Source organism: Tamandua tetradactyla, chromosome 3, assembly GCF_023851605.1.
Source record: "Tamandua tetradactyla isolate mTamTet1 chromosome 3, mTamTet1.pri, whole genome shotgun sequence".
In the NCBI taxonomy this organism is placed as follows: Eukaryota; Metazoa; Chordata; class Mammalia; order Pilosa; family Myrmecophagidae; genus Tamandua; species Tamandua tetradactyla.
Genome location: NC_135329.1, coordinates 163,431,437 through 163,452,895, shown reverse-complemented (window position 1 = coordinate 163,452,895; position 21,459 = coordinate 163,431,437). Strand labels below are relative to the sequence as shown.

Here is a 21,459-nt window from a genome sequence, read left to right as displayed (position 1 = left end):
TAGCTCCCACTCTGACTGGTGGACCAGAAGAGTGATGTTTTGAGTCCCCCGGAATTAATGTCACTTCTGAACCAGTGTCTTATAATCCCTGAAATATCTGATCACTTCCTTTTCCCCAATGTGCAGTTACCCTGGTAAAAGGCTGTCGGTCTCCTTTGGGAAGGCCTGGAGGAAGATCAACATTATAAATTTGCGGCAGTGTAACAGAGTTCTCCCCCAAAAGGACCTGGCCTCCCTCCATTCAAGAGGCTCTGGGTCTGTAAACTGTTTCAAGTCTGGAAATTGATTAAGGGGCTGTGACTCTGTGGTTTTGTAATTCAGGTTAGACTTCTGTTCACTTGACCTAGAACTCTTTTGTTTATACAGCTCAAACAAGAATTTAGTAGACTGCCCTTCTATTGTATTTCTAGATACCCCATGATTTACTAGCCAATGCCACAAATCTGAGAGTCATATAATTTTGACACCTGCTTTGAGTTTGCTATTCTACTCTGTCTTTGGCGATTAAGTGCTGCCACCTGGCTTCTGCCAACTCGGGATCCCCTCATCCCCATTGTGTTTAAGGATTCCAGCTCAGAGATAGCAGTTCCTACAGTAATATCTGACCTACAGAGAAGTGCAACCACAGAGCTCTTCAGGGATGATAGTGTTAGCCTCACAAATTTATTTCTCACTGTTCTGGTAAAAGATGCATTCTCTGGACATTCCTGGGGTGTAAGAGCAGGCTTTGCATGATAAATCCACTCTAACATTACAATCTCTCTAAGCCTCTGGATCCCCTTATCTACATTATACCCAGGCAGTTCTGGCATTTCAACCTCAGGTAATGTTGGCCACCTTTTGATCCATGTTTCAACCAACCATCCAAACAAACTGTTAATACCTTTTCTAACCCCTCCAGCTATAACACTGAATGCAGAATCTCTGCTTAGTCAGCCCATATCAATAAATTCAGCCTGATCCAGCCTTATATTCCTCCCACCATTATCCCACACCCTTAAAATCCATTGCCACACATATTCCCCTGATTTCTGTCTTTACACATTGGAAAATGCACATAGTTCCTTTGGAATATAACGTACCTCCTCATGTGTGATACTTTGTACTTCACCTTTAGGGACCTGTTGGGACTTTAGTCTAGCTTTAGGTCTGGAAGAAATGAGGGGTGGTGGGGGTGGGTCATGAAAAGAATTAGAAATATCTTCCAAGCCATTTGCTTCAGGGCCTTCATTTGCAGTTTCATCTGGTGAAACAGGAGTAATCATTCTAGGGCTAATCCCTTCAGGAGGAGGTTGGGTGGCCAACTCCTCAAGGCAGGCTGGAGGTGGGGCGGTTATGTCCTCAGGGCAGACTATTACAGGGTTATTTAGAGAAGACTCAGCATGTTCTAGGGTTTCAATCTCACCCCCGACATCCTTATCAATCCATATGTCACCATCCCATTTTTCAGGGTCCCACTCCTTTCCAATCAATGCCCTCACTTTAATGGCAGACACCATGCAACATTGAGATTTCAGTTTACGTTGTAAAGTTGCTACTCTAACAGTAAGATTCTGAGTCTGATTTTCAGAGATCTCAAGTCTACGGCTACAGGAAATAATTTTCCTTCAGGATACTCTTAGAAACGTCTACATCTGTCAGACGGTGCTAATCTTCTTGTTTGAAGCCTTTAAGCCCATCCCTTTCACTCCTTAATGAAGCCTGTGTATCTAACAACCACCACCCAACATCTCTATACCTCTTATTTCTACAAAACTCTGAAGGGATCAAAAACATTATCCCCCAGAGCCTGGCTCTGTACAAGCGAAGCATTAGGAGAATTGAATGGTGATATTTTGACTATCTCTTTTGCCAACTCACTCCATGGATTGGGAGTGTCATTCTGATTATGGGAGTCAGAGTCCTTAGTGCCTTTGAGTCCAGTCAGAATAGAAAACTACTCATAAAAACCCATTTTTAAGATTCTGTTTCTTAAGAACCACTCTTGGTGACAAGATGTATTAGTTAGGGTTCTCTAGAGAAACAGAATCAACAGGGAACACTCATAAATATAAAATTTATAAAAGTGTCTCACGTGACCGTGGGAACGCAGAGTCCAAAATCCCCAGGGCAGGCTGTGAAGCCGACAATTCTGTTGGAGGGTCCAGATGAACTGCACAGGAGAGCTTGCCAGCCCAAGCAGGAAGACAGCCTGTCTCTTCTGAATTCTCCTTAAAAGGCTTCCAGTGATTAGATTAAACATCACTCATTGCAGAAGACACTCCCCTTTGGCTGATTACAAATGGAATCAGCTGTGGATGGAGCTGACATGATCATGATTTAATTCTATGAAATGTCCTCAATCGCAACAGACAGGCCAGCACTTGCCCAACTAGACAAACAGGTACCACCACTTGGCCAAGTTGACACATGAACATGACCATGACAACTTATAACACAGGTTCAGAATTGTTCTACCCATATCAATATACAGTACAAACTCATGAGGAATTCAAGATCTGCCTGCAGCTCATTTTTTTCTTTCCCTATGCTGAGGGTAAAAATTAAAATATTGTATTCAAAAGGTACACAGTATTTATTATTTATACTTCTTTTTAAAATGTAATCAGGTAATGCATTTGAAATATAATTTTGTCTGTATTTGGCTTTAGTTTATCCCCCAACTTTTTAGATTTGATACCTTTAAAAAATGTAAAGCACATTGATAATTTCCAAAAGTCAAAACTGTATAAAAGGTGTTTTCAGGGTGGGCAAGGGTGGCTCAATGGCACAGTGGCAGAATTCTCACCTGCCATGCTGGAGACCCAGGTTCAATTCTGGAACTTGCCCATGCCAAAAAAAAAAAACAAAAACGTGTTTTCAGGTTCACAAAGAAACCTTTAGATTCCAGATTTTCTAAAATCCAAGATTTTTCTTTCACATACTACCTATACAGATTAATTATCTCACTTGTAAGGTCCTTTTGTTCATACCAAATTGTTTAACTATATCAAACATATTTTTTGTTGCAAATATTTTATTAATTTATTCATTTTTTAAAAAATTCAGTAAATATTTACTGAGTAACTACTATGTGGCAGACATTGTCCTAGGTATTGGCAAATACAGGGATGAACTAACAAAACAAGGTCCTTGACAAAAAAATGTTTATGTGGTACAAAATTTATATTTTGACTGGTGTATTTCCTAATATAACTTATGTGGACAGCTTAATCCATTTCTTCTATGGGATAAAAAGTTATTTGCTTAATGGCTGAATTACCATTAGTCTGTAAACTTAATGGCTGAATTCCCATTAGTCTGTAAACTCTATGACATATTTGTTCTTTTTATCATTCTTTCCCCAATGCCTAGCATGGTACCTGGCATATAGAAGATGCCCAATAAATATTTGTTAGCTAAATGAAAATTAAATGCTATATATCATATTAGTCACTGGGGATATGTTACTTCATAATGACTTGCAAAGCATTATTAACTTCCACCATTCCACTTTAGAGATGAAAAAATGGAAGCACAAGAATATTTAGCAACTTGTCCAGGATTAAGTGTTTTTTAGTGCTGGATCTGAGATTTAAACTCAGATTTGTCTGCTATTCCACTCTACCATGCTGCTACTCAAAAATTCTACCAACAGAAGAAAGAAATCGTTCTGCTTTCTCTATATAGTTTTAACTGTAAACACACGTTTCGGTTATTTTCTCATAGAATTGTAAAGCATGGACATACAAGAGGAAAATTTCTTATATCATTTATATAATATCTAAGATATATATATATATATATATATATATATCAGAAAAATTGTTCATTACATTCCACATAAAGTAGTTATCTCTTAGTAGTTATAAAGCCTTCACCAATCTGGGCTCACCATAACTTTCCTGCTTTATCTTTCAGTATACCTTTTCATGATGTATTATCTCCAGCAATACTGGAATATTTGCCTTTCCCTTATGTCAGAATTACCCCCAAATTGTTTTGTATGTTAAACAAACAAAATCAGCAGAGAGAAAACAATTGTTCCATGTTCAAATAATCTTGATTAGTGCTAGGTTAAACTATAATTTTTCTCAGAGCATATTATATGTTGATGTGTACAGTGAATCTCCCAGAGAAATATATAGCATTTCTTAACTTATTTTACCAGGATATATACTGTGTGTGTGAGGATAAGGTTTCAAGAGAAGGGAAGGGAAGGGAAGAGAAACAACTGGTAATATCTCTCCAGTTGAATTTCAAAGAATATAATTTGGAATTTGTTCTTCTGCATAATCCAATTGTACTTTCTAACTTTCCTTAAAGAGCAGCTGTATTAGTTCTCTATTTCCGCATAAAAAATTACCACAAACTTAGCAGCTTACACATTTATTGTCTCACAGTTTCTGCGTGTGTCAGGAGTCCAGGCACGGCTCAGCTGGGTCTTCCTCAAGACTGCCATCAAACAAGGAAGGAGTCTTCCCTATGGCTTTCGGCGGGATCGTGACCCTCGTGACAACTTGATTTCATACTTCTAGTTCTCAGAAATGTGTGAGAATAAATTTCTGTTTTTAAGCCACCCAGTTTCTGGTACTTTATTACAACAGCCTTAGGAAACTAATATAGCGGTCTTGTGGATTTCCTGGAACTTCAGAATCCAAGTTCCATCCTTTTAAACTGGGTTGAAACTGCTCTTGGCACAGACCCTCACTTTTAAAACTAGATTGGTTTTTTCCTGAGCTTTGCCCTTAGGAATATTACTTTTCTGTTACCTCTGTCTCATTCTAGATTGTGGCCTTCTTTTAAGCCAATCTCCCAGATCTTCACTTTAGATGAATAATCCACAGATTTTCTAACTCTTTAGCATTGACACAAAAAGACTGTTTGGCTCTTTCTAATTTTGTTCTCATCCTCTACTTCTGCATTATCAGCCTACTGCAATCAGCTTGGAAGTCTTTCATTTAATTACACATAAAGACTTCAAGACAATCAGCATTTCTGCAACAGAATCCTTCCCTCAAATTTTTTATTTAATTAGTGCTAATAATATATATTTGCATTTTTACATTTAAAACTTTAGCTTCTTTTCTAGGGAATCCTCACTAACAAAATAACTTCTGGTGAAGGAAAGTATTTTATGCAACTATGGAACTAGGAATCAAATATATGTTGGTACATATGATGTGGACAGTTACTTCAGTGACATTAAAACTAGAGTTTTCTACTAAAAAAATATTGCAAAAACCACTGTAACTGACTTGAACAGTGAGATGAACTTTAAATTCTGCTTAGATAGTTTAGAATTGCAAAAGCAGTTTGCATTCTTTCTGTCACATTTTTGAATTTCCATGGTTGTATCACATAAAACTTCATTAATAACACAAGACAGAATAATTGTATGCCACAGAAAAGAAAATCAGAGCATTATAGGAATGAAGGTATGCTTGCAGGTGCAGATGTGTTTATGTGTGTAAAACCGTGAATGTAAGTAGCAAAAGATGGTTGAAACAAAGAAAACTCAGCAAGTGTAGGTCCAAGAAACCCTGGAGATAAGTGTTCAGACTAAGGAGAAGTTAACACATCCATGGTCACAAAGACATTTCATATGAATCTATTCGGGGCTATTTTACCTTAATCCATGAAGTCTCAGAATGCTTAAAATACTGAAATTAATAAAGTTCCTTTGTGAAACTCTACAACTTAGCAACCCCACTAACATTCAAGATTACTTGTTTAAATTATAAATGGAGACTAAATAGACAGAAAAAAATTATTTCAAAACTAAGTTCCTTATCTTCCTTGGAATGAAGAAATAATACAGACTACTGTGTAAGAAGAACTACTTTTATTATTCAGGTTTCAAACAAGGCAAGAGCCCTCTGATCGCAACAATTTATTTCTAAATGTTCTTTCATGAATATTTTCCATTTCATTTATTCAAATTGCTTCTATAGCGTACTCATTATGTACTTTTTTCTGATATTTGTGGTAGGAAGGGATAAGAATGAATGGTAAAATCTGGTCCCTATTTTAATTTTTTAATTGAGGAGATAAAACACAAACAAGCAAAAAGAACAATTATAAACAAGTAAAAATACTATGATAAACATAAAAACTAATCCTCTAACAATATTCTTAAATGATAAAGTAGAGCATAATTAAGTGTTGGAAGGAAACTTGAAGTAGACGACTTCAAGGAATTTGTAATGAAAGGAAAGGGATTTCAAATGATTTTACCACATGATAGAGGTTCTTAGAATATGAAACTTTCTTAAATTTGAAGTTCTAAAGACAAGGAAAGCCCTCTACACAGTGCCCTTATCCCCCCTGACCTTTTTTTTTTCTATGCTTTTTTTCTTTAACAAACACTTTAACCAACATATTTATTCAGAACGTATAAAGTATACATCTTTCTGGATCAGAAAGACAGGTGATTAACTGGGCAAGAAGGAAAAGGGACACGATTTCCCCAATTTTTCTCCCCCCCAAATATGGGCAAAACCTGAGATTTGAAACTTACACTGTTATACATGCTCACTGGAATGAGATATGTCTTATATAACTTAAGACCCCATTTGCAGTAGCTGCAGAACTATCTTATAGCTTCTGGTATTCTTGATGCCATTATGCACTTCAGAACCTAACTGGTCTAATGTCTCCTGATGACTTTGAATTTTGATATCAAATATTAAACAGCAAAACCTTAAGTCCCTATTACAACTCATAAAATAGCTACCAATTACCAATGTCAAAATTTGTATTATTTACACAAGAAGACACATACTCTCCTGGGGATATTATCTTTATTATTTTTATTATTCATGCCTATATTTCTCTTTATAAACATTTGTAATTGAACATTTTTTTAAAAAACAACTATGCCTTTGAAATTGAGTATCTTTCATAAACCCAGAAGTTTACATTTGTCCTCAATATTTTAGGTTACTATACATATTTATACACCCATTCTAAGATAAATACTGGACATTTGTTCATATAGGACAAATCCAAATCTATATTTGCCTCACTTACTATATCTGGTCATTTTAAAATAGTACAGAGATAGGGTGGGCCTTGGTGGCTCAGTAGGCAGAGTGCCCGTGCATGCCAGAGACCCGGGTTTGATTCCTGGTGCCTGCCCATGCAAAATAACAACAACAACAACAATAACAATAATAATATAGATAGAGACTCACCTGAATTAGAACTCAGAAATGTGATAAGATATTGGATGCCTTTATTGTCTCTCACTGCTCTTTGATTATTTTCATTTCCCATACATAATACCCGTATACAGTTCATTACATTTATTAGTACATCTTCTATGTCTAGTTTCAAAAGATTTATCAGAGCTGGAATTCCATTCTAAAAATAAATAAAAAATGAAACTCTAACTGAATTTATTAAAGATACATATGATCTTAATTAGAAAAACAAGTCTATAATTTTTCTTCCTGTAAATACATGCTCATTTAGGAAAGAACAAGTGCCCATGAACAAATGTGTCCATACTGATAATATACACTAAACAACAGTTAACACCACTTTGATCAAATCTGATTAACATTAAGGTAAATATTCTATAAATGTATTTTAAAATAGTCACTTTTATACTAAAAATACTTTGAGGCTACAAGTTCATATTTAATATATATCTAAAAAGTAAGGCAACTGAGTAAAAACAATTGAATACAATGCTCTTTTTGGAAATAATCACAATTATGGATATCGCATTGGTAATCGGTAACTGATTTGTGCAACATGAAATATTATTTTTAAACATAAATATTATTTCCTAATTTTAAATGATAGAATACAGATGGTAGCTTCTTCCTACCAATAAAAAGTAAGAGTATCAAGGAAAATAAGAAACAGAAATGCAACCCCATTTTCACTAAAGATAAAAGACATCTGAAATGTTGAACCAATATAAATGTGTATGGGCTGCCATTAGGGATAAGAGAGAACTCCCGTGGCTACTGACCACAGGAAACTGCAGGCAGAGCAGTTTTTCTAATGAAGTGGCTGCACCTTGAAGGGCAGGGGAAAAACTCACACTTCCCTGTTTATAACAATGGGAATTAGTATGCAGGATGGGAGCAGATTATTCCCTGGATCAGTTTGGTATAAAATTTCGAAAAGTAGGGAAGGGAGGGATGTAAAAGGAATCATAGTAACAAGATATATTTGTAAAAACAGTCTGTTGGTGAGGTAAAAAGGAAGAGATAGACCCTGAATTGTGGAGAAGATGGAATCTGCATTCTGAGGAACCCTGCACTATCAATCTTTGTAGGTTAGAAAAAAGTAAAGCTAAAAGAACTCATATGCACAGCCCTGTGGTATAAGTCATATTCTTGCTTGCCTGGAACACTTTCCTAGGTAAGTGTTCAGACTTATAAAGCTGAACCAAAAATAAGTCACCTAATTCATAAATGAATAGTGATAAAAAAGGAACCGATACAGGACCTATACAAATATATAAGGAGAAAGAGTAGAAAAACCCTATGGAAGATGAATAATGTTTCCATAAAGCAAATGAAAGTTGTAACTAAAGGTGACATATTATTGATGAAAAAAGTTAATAAAGTAATCATCTCTATAAAACAAGAGTACACACTGGAGACACTAGATCTCAGGGAAGATTTTTTTAGATAAGAGGAAATGAAACATGAGTTACAATATCTCAGGAAAGATATGTAAAGGTATAAAAGCCAAATTGTAATCCATACAAAGGAAATAGGCAATGATAAAGATCATAATAAGGACATAAAATCATAGTAAAGAACAAGGAGATCAGGATGGAGGAAAAGGATATGAAATAAAAAAGAAACTAATAGTGGGAAATGACTAGAGAGAAAATTCCAGCTATGTAAGCTTGGAAAAGCTAATAAAATACACAAATAACAGTGTCCCTGAAGACAGGCGGTCAAGGAATTCAGTGATCAATAAATCCAATGGTCAATTTCTGAACTTCATCTTATAACAACATTTGACATCACTGACTACTCTCTTCTTTTCTTCATTTGACTAATTTAACAACGATTCTTTAAGTTTCTTCCCACCACACTGACCATTTCTTTTTAGTCTCCTTTGCTAGCCTCATCAAATCTTCCCAACTTTCCCACAAATCCTGGTGGTTCAACTTTTAAAAATGTAATACAGAATATGACAACTTCTCATTATTTCCACTATTACCTTCTTAGTTCAAGGCATTATTACCTGGATTACTGGAATAGTCTCTTACCTGGATTTTATCTGGATTATTGGAATAGTCTCTTAAACAGTCTTCCTGCATCCACCTATAATAACCTACTTGAAAACAGAAGGTACCCCTATGTGGGATGTGATATCAAGGGGTGAAAGTCTCCCTGGAGGCATGGGTGATGACTCCCAGGGTTGAGCCCTGCCCTGTACCATGGGAATCAACAATGCCATCGTGACCAAAAGGGAGAAAAGAAGTGTAACAAATAAAGTATCAGTGGTTGAGAGAGTTCAAATAGAGTCAAGAGGCTACTCTGGAAGTCACTCTTATGCAAGCCTCAGTTAGACATTGCTACCTATCACAGCTTGCCAAACCCCAACCAAAACCATTCCAGCCAATCATAAAGAATGCCTAGGGCAATATATAAGATTCTACAAAGGCTCCACGCACTAGGGTGATTTTCCAGAAACCTACAACCTCCAGATGGGTCCCTGGACTAGAAAAGTCCTGAAACTTAGAGGGCCCAGCCCCTCCAGAACATCAACTAGTTTCATTTCACTACCCCATATTATTGATAGCTCCTTCCAACATGAAAAAGTTAGAATGAACATAGCCCAAATATCCCTAGAGAGTGGGAGAAAGATCAAAGGTGATGGTGGAGTTATACAGCGAAGGTAGGTTTAACAAATGAGTATGATTGCTGAATCATTATATTGATATTTCTTTTAGTCTCCAGTATCTTAGAGCAGCTAGAAGTAACAACCTAAAATGTGGAATTGTAACCCATACCAAACTCTGAAATCTGTTCTACAACTAATTGCTGTTTTGTGCTTTGAAATTTATTGTTTTGCATATATGTTATTTTTCACAAAAGAAGAAAAAAAAGTCAATTGTGATGATAAAGTATTTATTCCTTCTATCCTCCAATGTTCTGGAGCAGCTAGAAGGAAAAATCTGAGATGATGGTATGATAGCCCATGACAAACTCTGGGATCTGTCCTGTAACTACTTATTGAAGAGAGCTTTGAAAACTATTGCTTTTTCCTTTCTTTGCTTTGTATATTTGTTATACTATATAATAAGAAAGTTAAACAGAAAGAAAATATATAAAAACAAATTTTTTATATAATAAAAAAGTTAAAAAGAAAGAAAGAAAGGAAAAAGCAAAAAAACATAAGGTTGAGTGACCCTATTAAAATATAAATTCCTTCATGGAATTTCCCAGAGAAAAATTATTCAGTTGCTTCCTAATGTACTTGGATTAAAAGTCATGGCACTACTTGATCTGTTCCCACCGCTATCAAGCTAAGAGTCTCTCCTACATCTGTCCTCTCAGTTAATTTTGCTTTCTTGCTTTTCTTCAAATATACCAGGCATACTCCTACTTCATTTCCTTTGCATTTATTCTCTCTTCCTAAAATGCTCTTACCAACAAAAAAACATGGCACACTCTCATCTACTTCAGGTCTGTACTCAAATCCAGCTTTATAGTTAAGTATTTCTCACCCAGCCCCCTTTTCACATTTTTCCTGCTATATTTTACAGCTTGATACCTATTCTCATGTAACATAGTGTGTATTTGACTTTTTTTTTATTGTTTTGTTAGGTTAACTAGGATAAAACCTCTGTGAAGGTTGCATTTTGTCTGTTTTGTTCACTGTTGTAATCCTACCATCTGGAATAGTATCTGCCATATAATTAACTCTCAACAAACATTTGTTGTAAATGAACAGAATTAATACTACAGAAAAATTTAACTTTATGAATTCAAGAAAACATTCCAAAAATAAAAGAAGATAAATCCATATGTTGAAAGGTATACCAAGACCTAGAAAAAAATGAACTAACATTGATGTATCAGTTCTAGACTTCAAAGATAAAAAAAAGAGAAAGAAAACACTGATTATACATAGAAGCTTACAACAAATCAGTTTAATAAATTTGAAAGAATACCAAAATATTCAAGAAAACAAAATAAGATGACAGAACATGTCATATCAATAAATGTAAATGAACTAAACTCACTTACTTAAAAAGATAACAAAAAAAGTAGATGAAGAAAAACCCAAATATGCTGCATACAAGGATGCATTTATCCTAACTCTAGCTAATTATCAGAATTACTGGAGATTTAAATAAATAAAACTGACAAACTCTGGAGATGAGGCCTGAGGTGTCTACACTTTAATATATTTTCCAAATGATATCAATAAAAAAGAACAAAAAGAAAAGAAACAAAATGACTCAGGAAAACCAAAAAGAAAAGGATAGAAGAGGCAAATCAGAAAAATGAGAGCACAGAGAGGGCTGCAGTTACAAACATAATTTCAGGAATTCAGGGCAAAAGCATTAAACTTTACAAAAAACGAGTATATGTTGTTATGATAAAGAACTCCGTGAAGAATCATCCCTGAAGAAAACTAAATAAACATTTCACTTATAAGTATTTATTAAAAGATCTTAAATCAAAGATGAACAATAATAGTTTTGTCATTGCTTAATAGGGATCTCTATCTTTCCATCTTTCATATGATAGAATTACTCTCATTTAGATGCTCTGTGAAAATAACTTACATATTTGGTAATAACATCCTTGTTTCCAAGTTGAGCAATATCATATAAAATGAGAGCACAGCGAAAATGCAGTTCAGGTTCTTCAGAAACCAATAGGCTTATCAGAGCTGGAATGCCTCCTGCCTCTACTAAAGCATCCACTACAGATACATGGATTGAGATATTACTCAATAACCCAACAATTTTGCACTGTAATTTTATTTTAGAAATTTTTAATAGATTGATTAAGGCAGGAATGGTACCTGCAATGAAGAGACAAAAAAAAAAGCATGAATTACTTGTAATCATTTCTTGTCAATTTATCATAAGCTTTAAATAATTTTTATGGGCTTTGCAATCTAAATAACTAGCAAATAATTATATAAAATCATCATTTAAAATTACATGCATGCATATTACAGCATAAGCTGCTCTTATTCATACATCTGATTTGCAAACAGTACATGTTTGAATTTTTATATTAGTAACACTGAGCCACTTTTGAAACACTGAATTTTGGTTTAAGACACTGATAAATAAATATTTTGAGATACCAACAGCAGAGGTCAGTTTGGGTTGCACATGAACGTCATATTATTTAAAATTTTTATCATACTTCAAACTTATTTTATATAATAAGTGAAAAACAAAAGAACAAAATGCTGAATCTAGTTACAAACAGCATCAGCCTCGTTAGTTACAATAGGTTCGAAGATGGAAATCATTGGGCATGATGAAAATAGAAAATCTGGCTTTAGTTGCTTGCTCTTTTTCCTTAAATCAGTTCAACATGAAAGAGAAGGCCACACATGAAATGCTGAAAAATAATGTGTGTAATTTGGAGTTTATTTACTTGGCTACCTGAAATGAAACCTCTATCATGACTTGAAGCCTATGGTTCAAGTTTTGGACATAGAGCTTTTTTGCTTTTTTTTATTCTTGACATAGAGCTTTTATACATGTTATTCTTGGAACACATTAGGAGACCACCAATAATAAAATAATTTTTTATCTCATTTATTCCACAAAAACTTATGGAGCATGTGGGTAGTGACTACCATATTTGACAGTGCAGATACAACAACTCTATCACTGCAGAAAGTTCTACTGAACAGTGCTGTTCCCACCACAATTCTATGAGGTAAGAATCATTTTATTAATGAGAAACTAGGCTTGGAGAGGCTAACCAATTAGCCTGAGTTCTAAATACAGAGGTAGTTACAAACCAAGGTCTAACTTGAAATCTGCTATTTTGAATTTTTAAAAAGTAAATTGTGCAAGTACAGAATAGGGATAATTTGGCTAGATGTTTATTTATATGAAAAAGAACTGGAGGCTTCTAAGTGAAAGTAAGCATAAGAGGTAAAATGTAAAGTAATTTAATATCTCTAAGTTGGCAAACTTTTAGAGAAATGGAATTAATTAATTTTTTTTTTATATTATGCCAAGGGAGAAATAAACTGTAAGGTTGTCAGGTAAAGAGAGTGATCTTAGAAAAAAGAAAAAAGAAAGTTAAAATTAAAATGTTTACTCCACAATGAAAAATAAATTTTAAAGTGATTGACCTGAATATAATACAGTAATACATATTACTATAGTAAGCAAAAGATAGATAATAGATTTTGCCTCACCTGCATCCAAAATACATTCCCAATATCGATCATTTGCTAAGCAAATTACTTCTAAAGACATGACGGCCATCATCCTTCGTTTATAGCTTTCACACTGCAACATTTCTGACAGGTATTCAACAGAAAAACGCTAGCTATAATTTCACAAAAGGCAATAAAATAATTGATTCTGTTTCTATACAAGTCAAGTGAAGCCAAGGGTTGAGATTACCACCATCAGCACCCAACCAAATTCATTAAATCCCCCTTGGTGCATGAGGTGCTGAACAAATTATAGACACCCATGATCTTCCAGGTTTATTGTCTATATAATAATTGAAGAGAATCCTGAAATTCTTCATCTTTGATCTGAATGACTTAGATTTGCTAGTCACATTGTTTAAACTCACTTAGAAAGTAGTATACATCTCCCTTGTCTGAAATCAGTTGTTGAATAAGATTTAAGTATGGGTTTTCAAGCATGGCAAAGTAAATTGACATTATCATCAATAAAAACATAATTCCCAGTTTACACAGGATGTTTTATACATTTCATGAGTATGAAGAAAATATTTTTTAAGATCTTCAATGAACCTATACTCCAAAGAGAAAGATAATGCAAATACACATGCTTCCAAACAGTGCTTATGGTGTAAGGGAAACACCAAACATGTTCCTGACTCCTACCTTGGCTAAATCATTCCATTGCCCTCTCTTCTTTTAAAATTCAGCTTCCACTCCCATAGCTAATCCTGGAGACGTCTAATAAACTTTGACTAATCCTTCATTTGCCCATGGTGGAAATGGGCACATGTGAAGAGGGAGAGTTATTCCAGGGTACAAGTTAAAGAGGAAGTGGCTAGATGCTCACTGCTTATTACTCTGTTTATGTCATTATCATGACTTCCCAATGAAGGCCATGAGAAGCAGTGGCCTTCGGGAAATTTTTCTGCCATTAGGCTATTCCTGTTAGTGGTCAGAGCTTCCTACATACAGGTGGGAATTTGCAATGGTTTAGTCTACTATAAGTAACAGGATAGTCATTTTAGGTCCTCCTAAAAAAGATGATATATAAGTACACAAATACTTCTCCAAGCAATAACCAGCAAATTCCAATATCAAATATTGAGCCAGTTTTGAAATTAAGTATTGAGACTTCTTGAATCATTAGAATGGGGTTGAAAATATTTAAATATATCTCACCCCATCTTTAAATGAGCTTTTAGAAGCTCTTAGTTCTCATTCTCCAAGTTCTTTTATTTTTTCATTTAACTAATTTTAATTTTATTAAAGTAATATATGCTCATGATTAAAAGAGTTAAATGTTATTAAAAGGCCTATAACAAAATATAATGTTTCCTTGCCTCAACCTTCCAATTCTCCTTGGTTCATCTCTCCAGAAATAACCACTTTGGCTCTTTCCCTATACTGTCTGTGATTTACATATATTATTTCTAGATATTTATATACACTGCTACCCTTTTGATATATCAATTTTAGACATTGTAGATTTTTACAGTAAATGAGAAGCTAGTCCTTTTATTTTCCCAGTTTCCTGGACCTCTTTCCCATTTGTTTGTAAGGGAGAATTCCAGAATTTCAGACTTCACAGAGAGTACTCCTGCCTAGTGTTGCCAGTTCTTGAACCATTTGAGGATTTTACAGTACGAGTCAAAACATTTATCAAAATACAAGGAAAGACATTGCTAAATTTGAATCTAAAATTCGGAAGAAAGGAATAAATTGGAGGGAATCTTTTCCACCCAAACTTTCATTTTCATTTAAAATTCACTTTAAAAATTTTTTATAGTAGTAACAATCATATAGAGACAAAATTTCCTATTGTAGCCCAATTCAAGGGTACAATTCAAAGTATTAGTTATATTCACAATATGGTGCTACCATCACCAACTAGTCCATTATCCTATGTTTTTCATTATCTCAAACACAAACTACTGGTCCATTAAGCTATAACTCCCTCTTTTCTGCTCTTCCCCCTGCCTTTTCCCACCCTGTCCTACCCTGGGCCCTGGTAACCTACAAACCACTATCTGTCTCAATGAAGTTTGCTTCTTCTAGGTATTTCATTTAAGTGAGATTATACAACATTTGTTTTTTTGTATCTAGCTTATTTCACTTAGCATTATGTCTTCAAGTTTCATCCATATCGTTGCATGCATCAGAACTTCACTTCTTTTTACAGCTGAATAATATTCCATCATATGGATATATCACATTTTGTTTATCCATTTACCCATTGATGGATACTTGGGCTGTTTTCTAGTTTGCTAGCTGTTGGAATGCAATACACCAGAAACAGAACAGCTTTTAAAAAGGGGAATTTACTAAGTAGCTAGTTTACAGTTCTAAGGCTGAGAAAATGTCCCAATTAAAGCAAGTCTACAGAAATGTCCAATCTAAGGCATCCAGGGAAAGATATCTTGGTTCAAGAAGGCCAATGAAGTTCAGGGTTTCTTTCTCAAGTGGAAGGGCACATGGTAAACACAGTCAGAGTTTCTCTCTCATCTGGAAAGGTCCATGGTGAACATGGTCAGGGTTTCTCTCTCTCTGGGAAGGCACATGGCGAGCACAGCGTTATCTGCTAGCTTCTTCTTCTGGCTTCCTTTTCCATGAAGTTCCCTGGGAGGCATGTTCCTCCTTCATCTCCAAAGGTCACTGGCTGGTAGACTCTGCTTCTTGTGGTTATGTCATTCTGCTCTGCTCTCTCTGAATCTCCTTCTTTCTCTAAAATGTTTCATCTTTTATAGGATTCCAGAAACTAATCAAGACCCACCCACATGGGTGGAAACACGCCTCCAGCTAATCCAGTTTAATAAGCACTCTTGATTAAATCACATCTCCAGGGAGATGATCTAATTACAGTTTCAAACATTCAATACTGAATAAGGCTTAGAAGAAATGGCTGCCTTTACAAAATGCGATTAGGATTAAAACATGGCTTTTCTAGGGTACATATATCATTTCAAACCAGCACAGGTTGCTTCCACCTTTTGGTTATTGTGAATATTGCTGCCACAAGGATTGATGTGTAAACATTCGTTCGAGTACCTGTTTTCAATGCTTTGAGATATATATCAAGAAGTGGGTTTGCTAGGTCATATGGTAATACTATGTTAAGTTTCCTGAGGAACTCCCAAACAGGTTTCCATAAGGGCTGTGCCATTCTACAGCGCAACCAGCTATGCCATAAGGGTTGCTATTTCTCTGCATCCTTGCCAACACTTATTTTCTTTTCTTCAAATAATGTCCATCCTAGTGGGTGTGAAGTAGTATCTCATTATGGTTAAAATTCATTCAATTCTTTGATGGAGAAGAGGAGGGTTAGTGTTTGGAGGAAGTTGGAAAATCAAAATTTTAAAATTTTGTTAAATGTAGGCCACAGATCTTTGGTTTTAATTTAGAAACAGCACTACTTCTGCACACACAAAAATACAGCTCAACATTATCTGTACATATGATTTTAACTTATATAGTGCTTCATTTCATTTTTAAGTGTTTAAAATATAGTATGCATGCTTTTATTTGCTCTAACTCAATCAGTATCAATAATTTAACTGAATAATAATAAAAAAATATATTTGAAAAATAATTATGTAGTCTCTACTCACCTACCAAAGTTTTCCAAACTGGGAGTTCAGGAATATTTAACTCTATTATATGCTTGAGAACCTCTGTGTGAAAGGTTAGCACTGATAAATGAATTATATTATTTCCTTTAGTATCTGTTTTTCTCCAGTTAGCACCAAGAGAAAACAGGTACTGAATAGTATCCAATGCTCCTGAAGTAGCAGCAAGTAACAGTGGAGTACACTGATTCCTAAAAATCAAGGAACACATAATAATTGAGCATGTACATATAGTGTCAAATTTCCTTTATTCAAATTGCTATTGGAGGAAGTCTGATTTATACCATTACCTTCTCTCACTAATGCATTCTTGTCCTCTATAGTTCACATGTAATAAACAAATCTTCCTCCCTAATATTTGTGTCTCAGCTGTCCTTAGTATGTTGCCCTTATCCTATGTCCCAACTTAATTATCATGCATCATAATTTGTTCAGAAGTGAATAATGCTCAAAGTTCCTCAGATACACTATCCTATCTGATCCATGAATGAAAGAAAAAACAAAGAAATTATTATCAGCTCAGATACTCTTCAAACCATTTCTTCAAATTTCATATCCAGTTCTCAAATTCCAGCTTCCTCATTGTGGCATAAATTTCCCAAAACGCATTACCCCCTTTTTAGATAGTAAAAGATGTTTGGGTTGGACACAATGGCTATCTAGTTTAACACTGCATTTCCCAGCCTCCCTTGTGGATAAGTATGGCCATATGACTAAGTTTGGCCAATGGGATTTCAGTGGAAGTTACATAAGGAACTCCTAAAGAGAAAAAGAGAGCACCATTACTTTTCCTTTCTCTTCCTTCTCATGGCTAGAATGCAGACATGATAATGGAAGCTGGAGTTGCCATTTTGGACCATGATATTGAATCCATATGTCAAGGAACTACAAAATAGAGGAAACCTGGGTCTCATATAGTCAAGCCATTATGCCAGTCCTAGCCCCCTGACCCAGACTTTCCATGAGAGAGAATGACATGTTTCTGTTGTTCAAATCACCATATTTGGGGACCTCTTTATTATCCCAAATTAAATTGTATCTTAAATAGCATATCCACTGACTGACAACATGATCTTAAGCCAAATGTTTTTTTCTTTAACTGTAAAAAAAAAAAAAAAAAAAAAAAAGAGCATACCTATCACCAGAAAGAGTTGTTATAATCGTTAAATAGGGAGCATAGCACAGTCTTGATATATAGTCCCCCTTGCTTTTCCCTTTCACCATATTTCATTGCCTCAATCATTATTTCTTTTATCCCTATAACCCATAGCTTTCTTTCCTAACGAAATCCCCTTCCTCTTGCTATCTGCCCTTGAACTCTCACTCCCATCCATCCACAATCCTCTCCTCTGTCTTTCCTTTACTAGACCTTGGAGAACCTCTACTCCTTTATGAATAAACGTCTTCACTTTCTCCTTTTTCTATTTTAATAAGACTGCTCTGCTGCTTTCTTTCTCCTAATCATGTTAGGAATAAAGGTTACTTTTACTTCTAACACCATCAATCTGAACCCTTCCAATGCCATACTGCCATTGCCATTGCTGTCTCCCACCACTGTTCGAGCTTAGATATTGCCCCATTAACATGTCTTCTCTTATGGTCAGTGACTTCAACATCCATGTGCTGCTCCTTGTCATATCTTCGTTTGCATTCCGTATTTATATATAAGCATGGCTACACTCTTCTTAGTTTCCCATAGGAGATCTCAAAGGTGTTAATTCTTTTCTCCACTAATCTTTGTCTCTTCCTTACATTCACAGAATGTTTCCTACTTCTACCTCTGACATCCAATTATTTGACCTTTTACAACTCAGTCTTTTAGCTCCCTTCTGCTCAGTATATTGCCAAGATATAACAGAACCAGAAGCTGAACTCAGGTCTCCATATTCCTTGGCTCTTTCCAGAATCTATTAGTGAGGGAATCTATTAATCCAAAACCCTAATTTCCTGAAAAACTTTCTCCACACACTCCTTTCTCCAAACCTAGAGGGAGGATTAATTCTTCACTAAAGAAATGGAACATTAATGTCTCTTAAGAAAATATGTTTTTTTTGAAGACCCAGGAAAACATGAATGAAACTATTTGTAATTCAGGTTCAGAGATTCAAAATGATAGCCCAGTCTTTAGACTCCTAGCAAGAATGTGCCCTTGGGAGAAATTTATCTCATTCTAAAAGCTGGTCCTCAGCTGAATTTGTGAAACATAAAATATTTGGGATATTTCCCTATTTAAAAGTTATTTTCTCCTTTTTAGTCTATTTCTGTTCTGAATATCTCTGGGGTGGAATTAAGAGTAGCTTTTCTCCTCTGGAGTCCAGGGCACTAAGTAGTTAATCTGATAAACTAATCTGGGCCATCATACTATTGGGACAAGATTAGGAAACACTCCCTGTGGCTTATTCTTTATTCTTCTAGAAAACATTCTCAGGTAAATAGAAACTCTTATTTATAAACTATAAATGTAAAAGGTAGGAGAAGAAGACAGTGACCAGGAAGGACTGCAGAATGAGCTTTGTATATCCTCTTAACTTATACCTATCATTTTAGTATAAGTGAGGCAAGCCATGAAAAGCAAATATCTATATTCTTTCAAATGCTTATTAACTTACTCAGCTGTTGCCTCAGCTTCTAGCAAACTAGGATCCTTCCTACAGAGAACAATAATGATGCAGATATTGTCATAAAAGGCAGCAAAGTGAATTGGCATCCAGCCTCTTTTTTCAGAGAGCATGTAATCTGCTTTAAAACAGAGCAGACAGATGGTTGCTTCTAATGAGCAAGCCTGCGCAGCCAGATGTAGAGGTGTTGGACCTAGAATGGATGGACAATTACTTCAGTGGTCATAGCTTTAACATTCCTAAAAAAATCCTTTTGCTATCCAACCGCAAGATTAAAATTTTGTTTCTGTAAGACACTTTCTACAAACAGCACTTAATCAGTTTTACCCCTTGAATACTAATTAATGTTAAAACTCAAATGGTTAGCTTGACAAATTTCAAGCTAAATACAACAGCATCTTTTCAATTTCTTCAGTTGAAATTTCCTGTAAACCAAATTGATAAATAACATGTTACATACACTATATAACTTAGAACTGTGAGATAGAAAAGCCCGAATATTAGCACTAAAAATGATTAACTTAGGGAATCTTATATTTCTGATTTAATTTGGGAAGTCTGGCCATTAAAAATCAGTAATTTGGGCGGGCCGCGGTGGCTCAGCGGGCAAGAGTGCTTGCCTGCCGTGCCGGAGGACCCCGGTTCGATTCCCGGCCCCAGCCCATGTAACAAAACAAACAAACAAACAAAATATAATAAAAACAAGAAAATGTTTAAAAATGTTTCCCTTTCTTCCTCCCTTCCTTCCTTCTCTGTCTTTCCTTCCTTTCCTCCCTCTCTCTTTAAAAAAAAAAAAAAAAAAAATCAGTAATTCTTTATAAATAACATTGAAAATATTAAATTTTTGAAAATTTAAGTCAATGTGTAAAACAATCTTGTAATAGAATAAGGTAGTTCTTTTTTAAACCATTTTAAAATTTTAAAAATGTTTTGCAGTAGTAGATCAGAGCCTTTGGAATTGGACAAAAAAATGCTCACAAAGTCCTCTGTCTCTCAATTCAATGGGTGATTTTTAATTCTTGTCTTCCTTCTCTCTCACTAGTATTTGACACTGTTGACCACTTCTCCCTTTAAAAATCCTCTCTTCCCTTGGCTTATGTGATACCACACCCTCTGTTTTTCCTCCTACCTCTCTAGTTATATCTTTACAATCTCCTTTGGGAATTTCTCATGGTCCTGATGTCTTAACGAGCCTCGAGACTCTATTTGGTCATTTTTTATCTCCTCAATGACTCCATTTACCATTTTTAAATTGATGACTCCCAGGATTATCTCTCAAGACCTTATTTCTTCTTGGAGCTCCTGATCTATATATATTTCCAACATCTCACTGGAGATCTCCACACATTACCTCAAATTTTTCATTTTTCCCTTCAAGCTGGTCCTCTTTCACCATAAATCAGTGAAGGATGTCATTATCTAGCCAGTTGTGCAAACTAGAAACCTGGAGGACTCCTTGAAAGCCCTCTTTCATTTCATCTGCATAATCAGACCCTCACCAGGTGTAAAATCTCTAGAACCCATCTCTACTGCCACTACCATCCCCAAACAAGCAATAAACACATCCTAACTGATATCCGCCCCCCCCCCCCCCACGTTCCTCTTGCCCTTCTCCAAACCATGTTTTCAAAATGTAAATCCGATCTTTCCATCTCCCGGCCTGAAACTCTTCAGTGGATTCCCAAGGCTATCTGATCATGAAGAACAGTGGTAGGATCCTCTGCTCATTTCATCTTGAATGACCAGCTACACCTGCTCCACTCCTTATTCTTTTCATCTGGGACTTTTTATGGGTTCTCAAATGCAGGGTGACCACATCCCAGTTTGCCCAGCAAAGTCCTGTTCTATGC

General features: G+C 35.3%; 2 protein-coding genes across 9 annotated transcripts in view; one reads left to right on the top strand and one right to left on the bottom strand.

The window, feature by feature from the left end:
* Window positions 1–4,518, top strand: part of OSGEPL1 (O-sialoglycoprotein endopeptidase like 1) — an 84,556-nt gene extending 80,038 nt beyond the window's left edge. Inside the window, exon 6 of the mRNA XM_077154440.1 lies at window positions 4,383–4,518. Within this exon, the coding sequence (XP_077010555.1) occupies window positions 4,383–4,503 (121 nt within the window). The 3' untranslated portion in view covers window positions 4,504–4,518. The remainder of the gene's footprint in view (window positions 1–4,382) is intronic.
* The window catches only part of ANKAR (ankyrin and armadillo repeat containing), a 94,333-nt gene that overhangs the window by 44,172 nt on the left and 28,702 nt on the right, over window positions 1–21,459 (bottom strand). For 7 of the 8 annotated variants that reach the window (XM_077154422.1, XM_077154416.1, XM_077154420.1 and 4 more), the window contains 5 exons: window positions 19,601–19,802; window positions 16,974–17,182; window positions 13,366–13,470; window positions 11,756–11,997; window positions 7,176–7,344 (listed from right to left, as the gene is read on the bottom strand). In XM_077154422.1, coding sequence (XP_077010537.1) covers window positions 7,176–7,344; window positions 11,756–11,997; window positions 13,366–13,470; window positions 16,974–17,182; window positions 19,601–19,802 — 927 coding nt within the window. The remainder of the gene's footprint in view (window positions 1–7,175; window positions 7,345–11,755; window positions 11,998–13,365; window positions 13,471–16,973; window positions 17,183–19,600; window positions 19,803–21,459) is intronic. The other variant, XM_077154421.1, reaches the window with a different exon arrangement.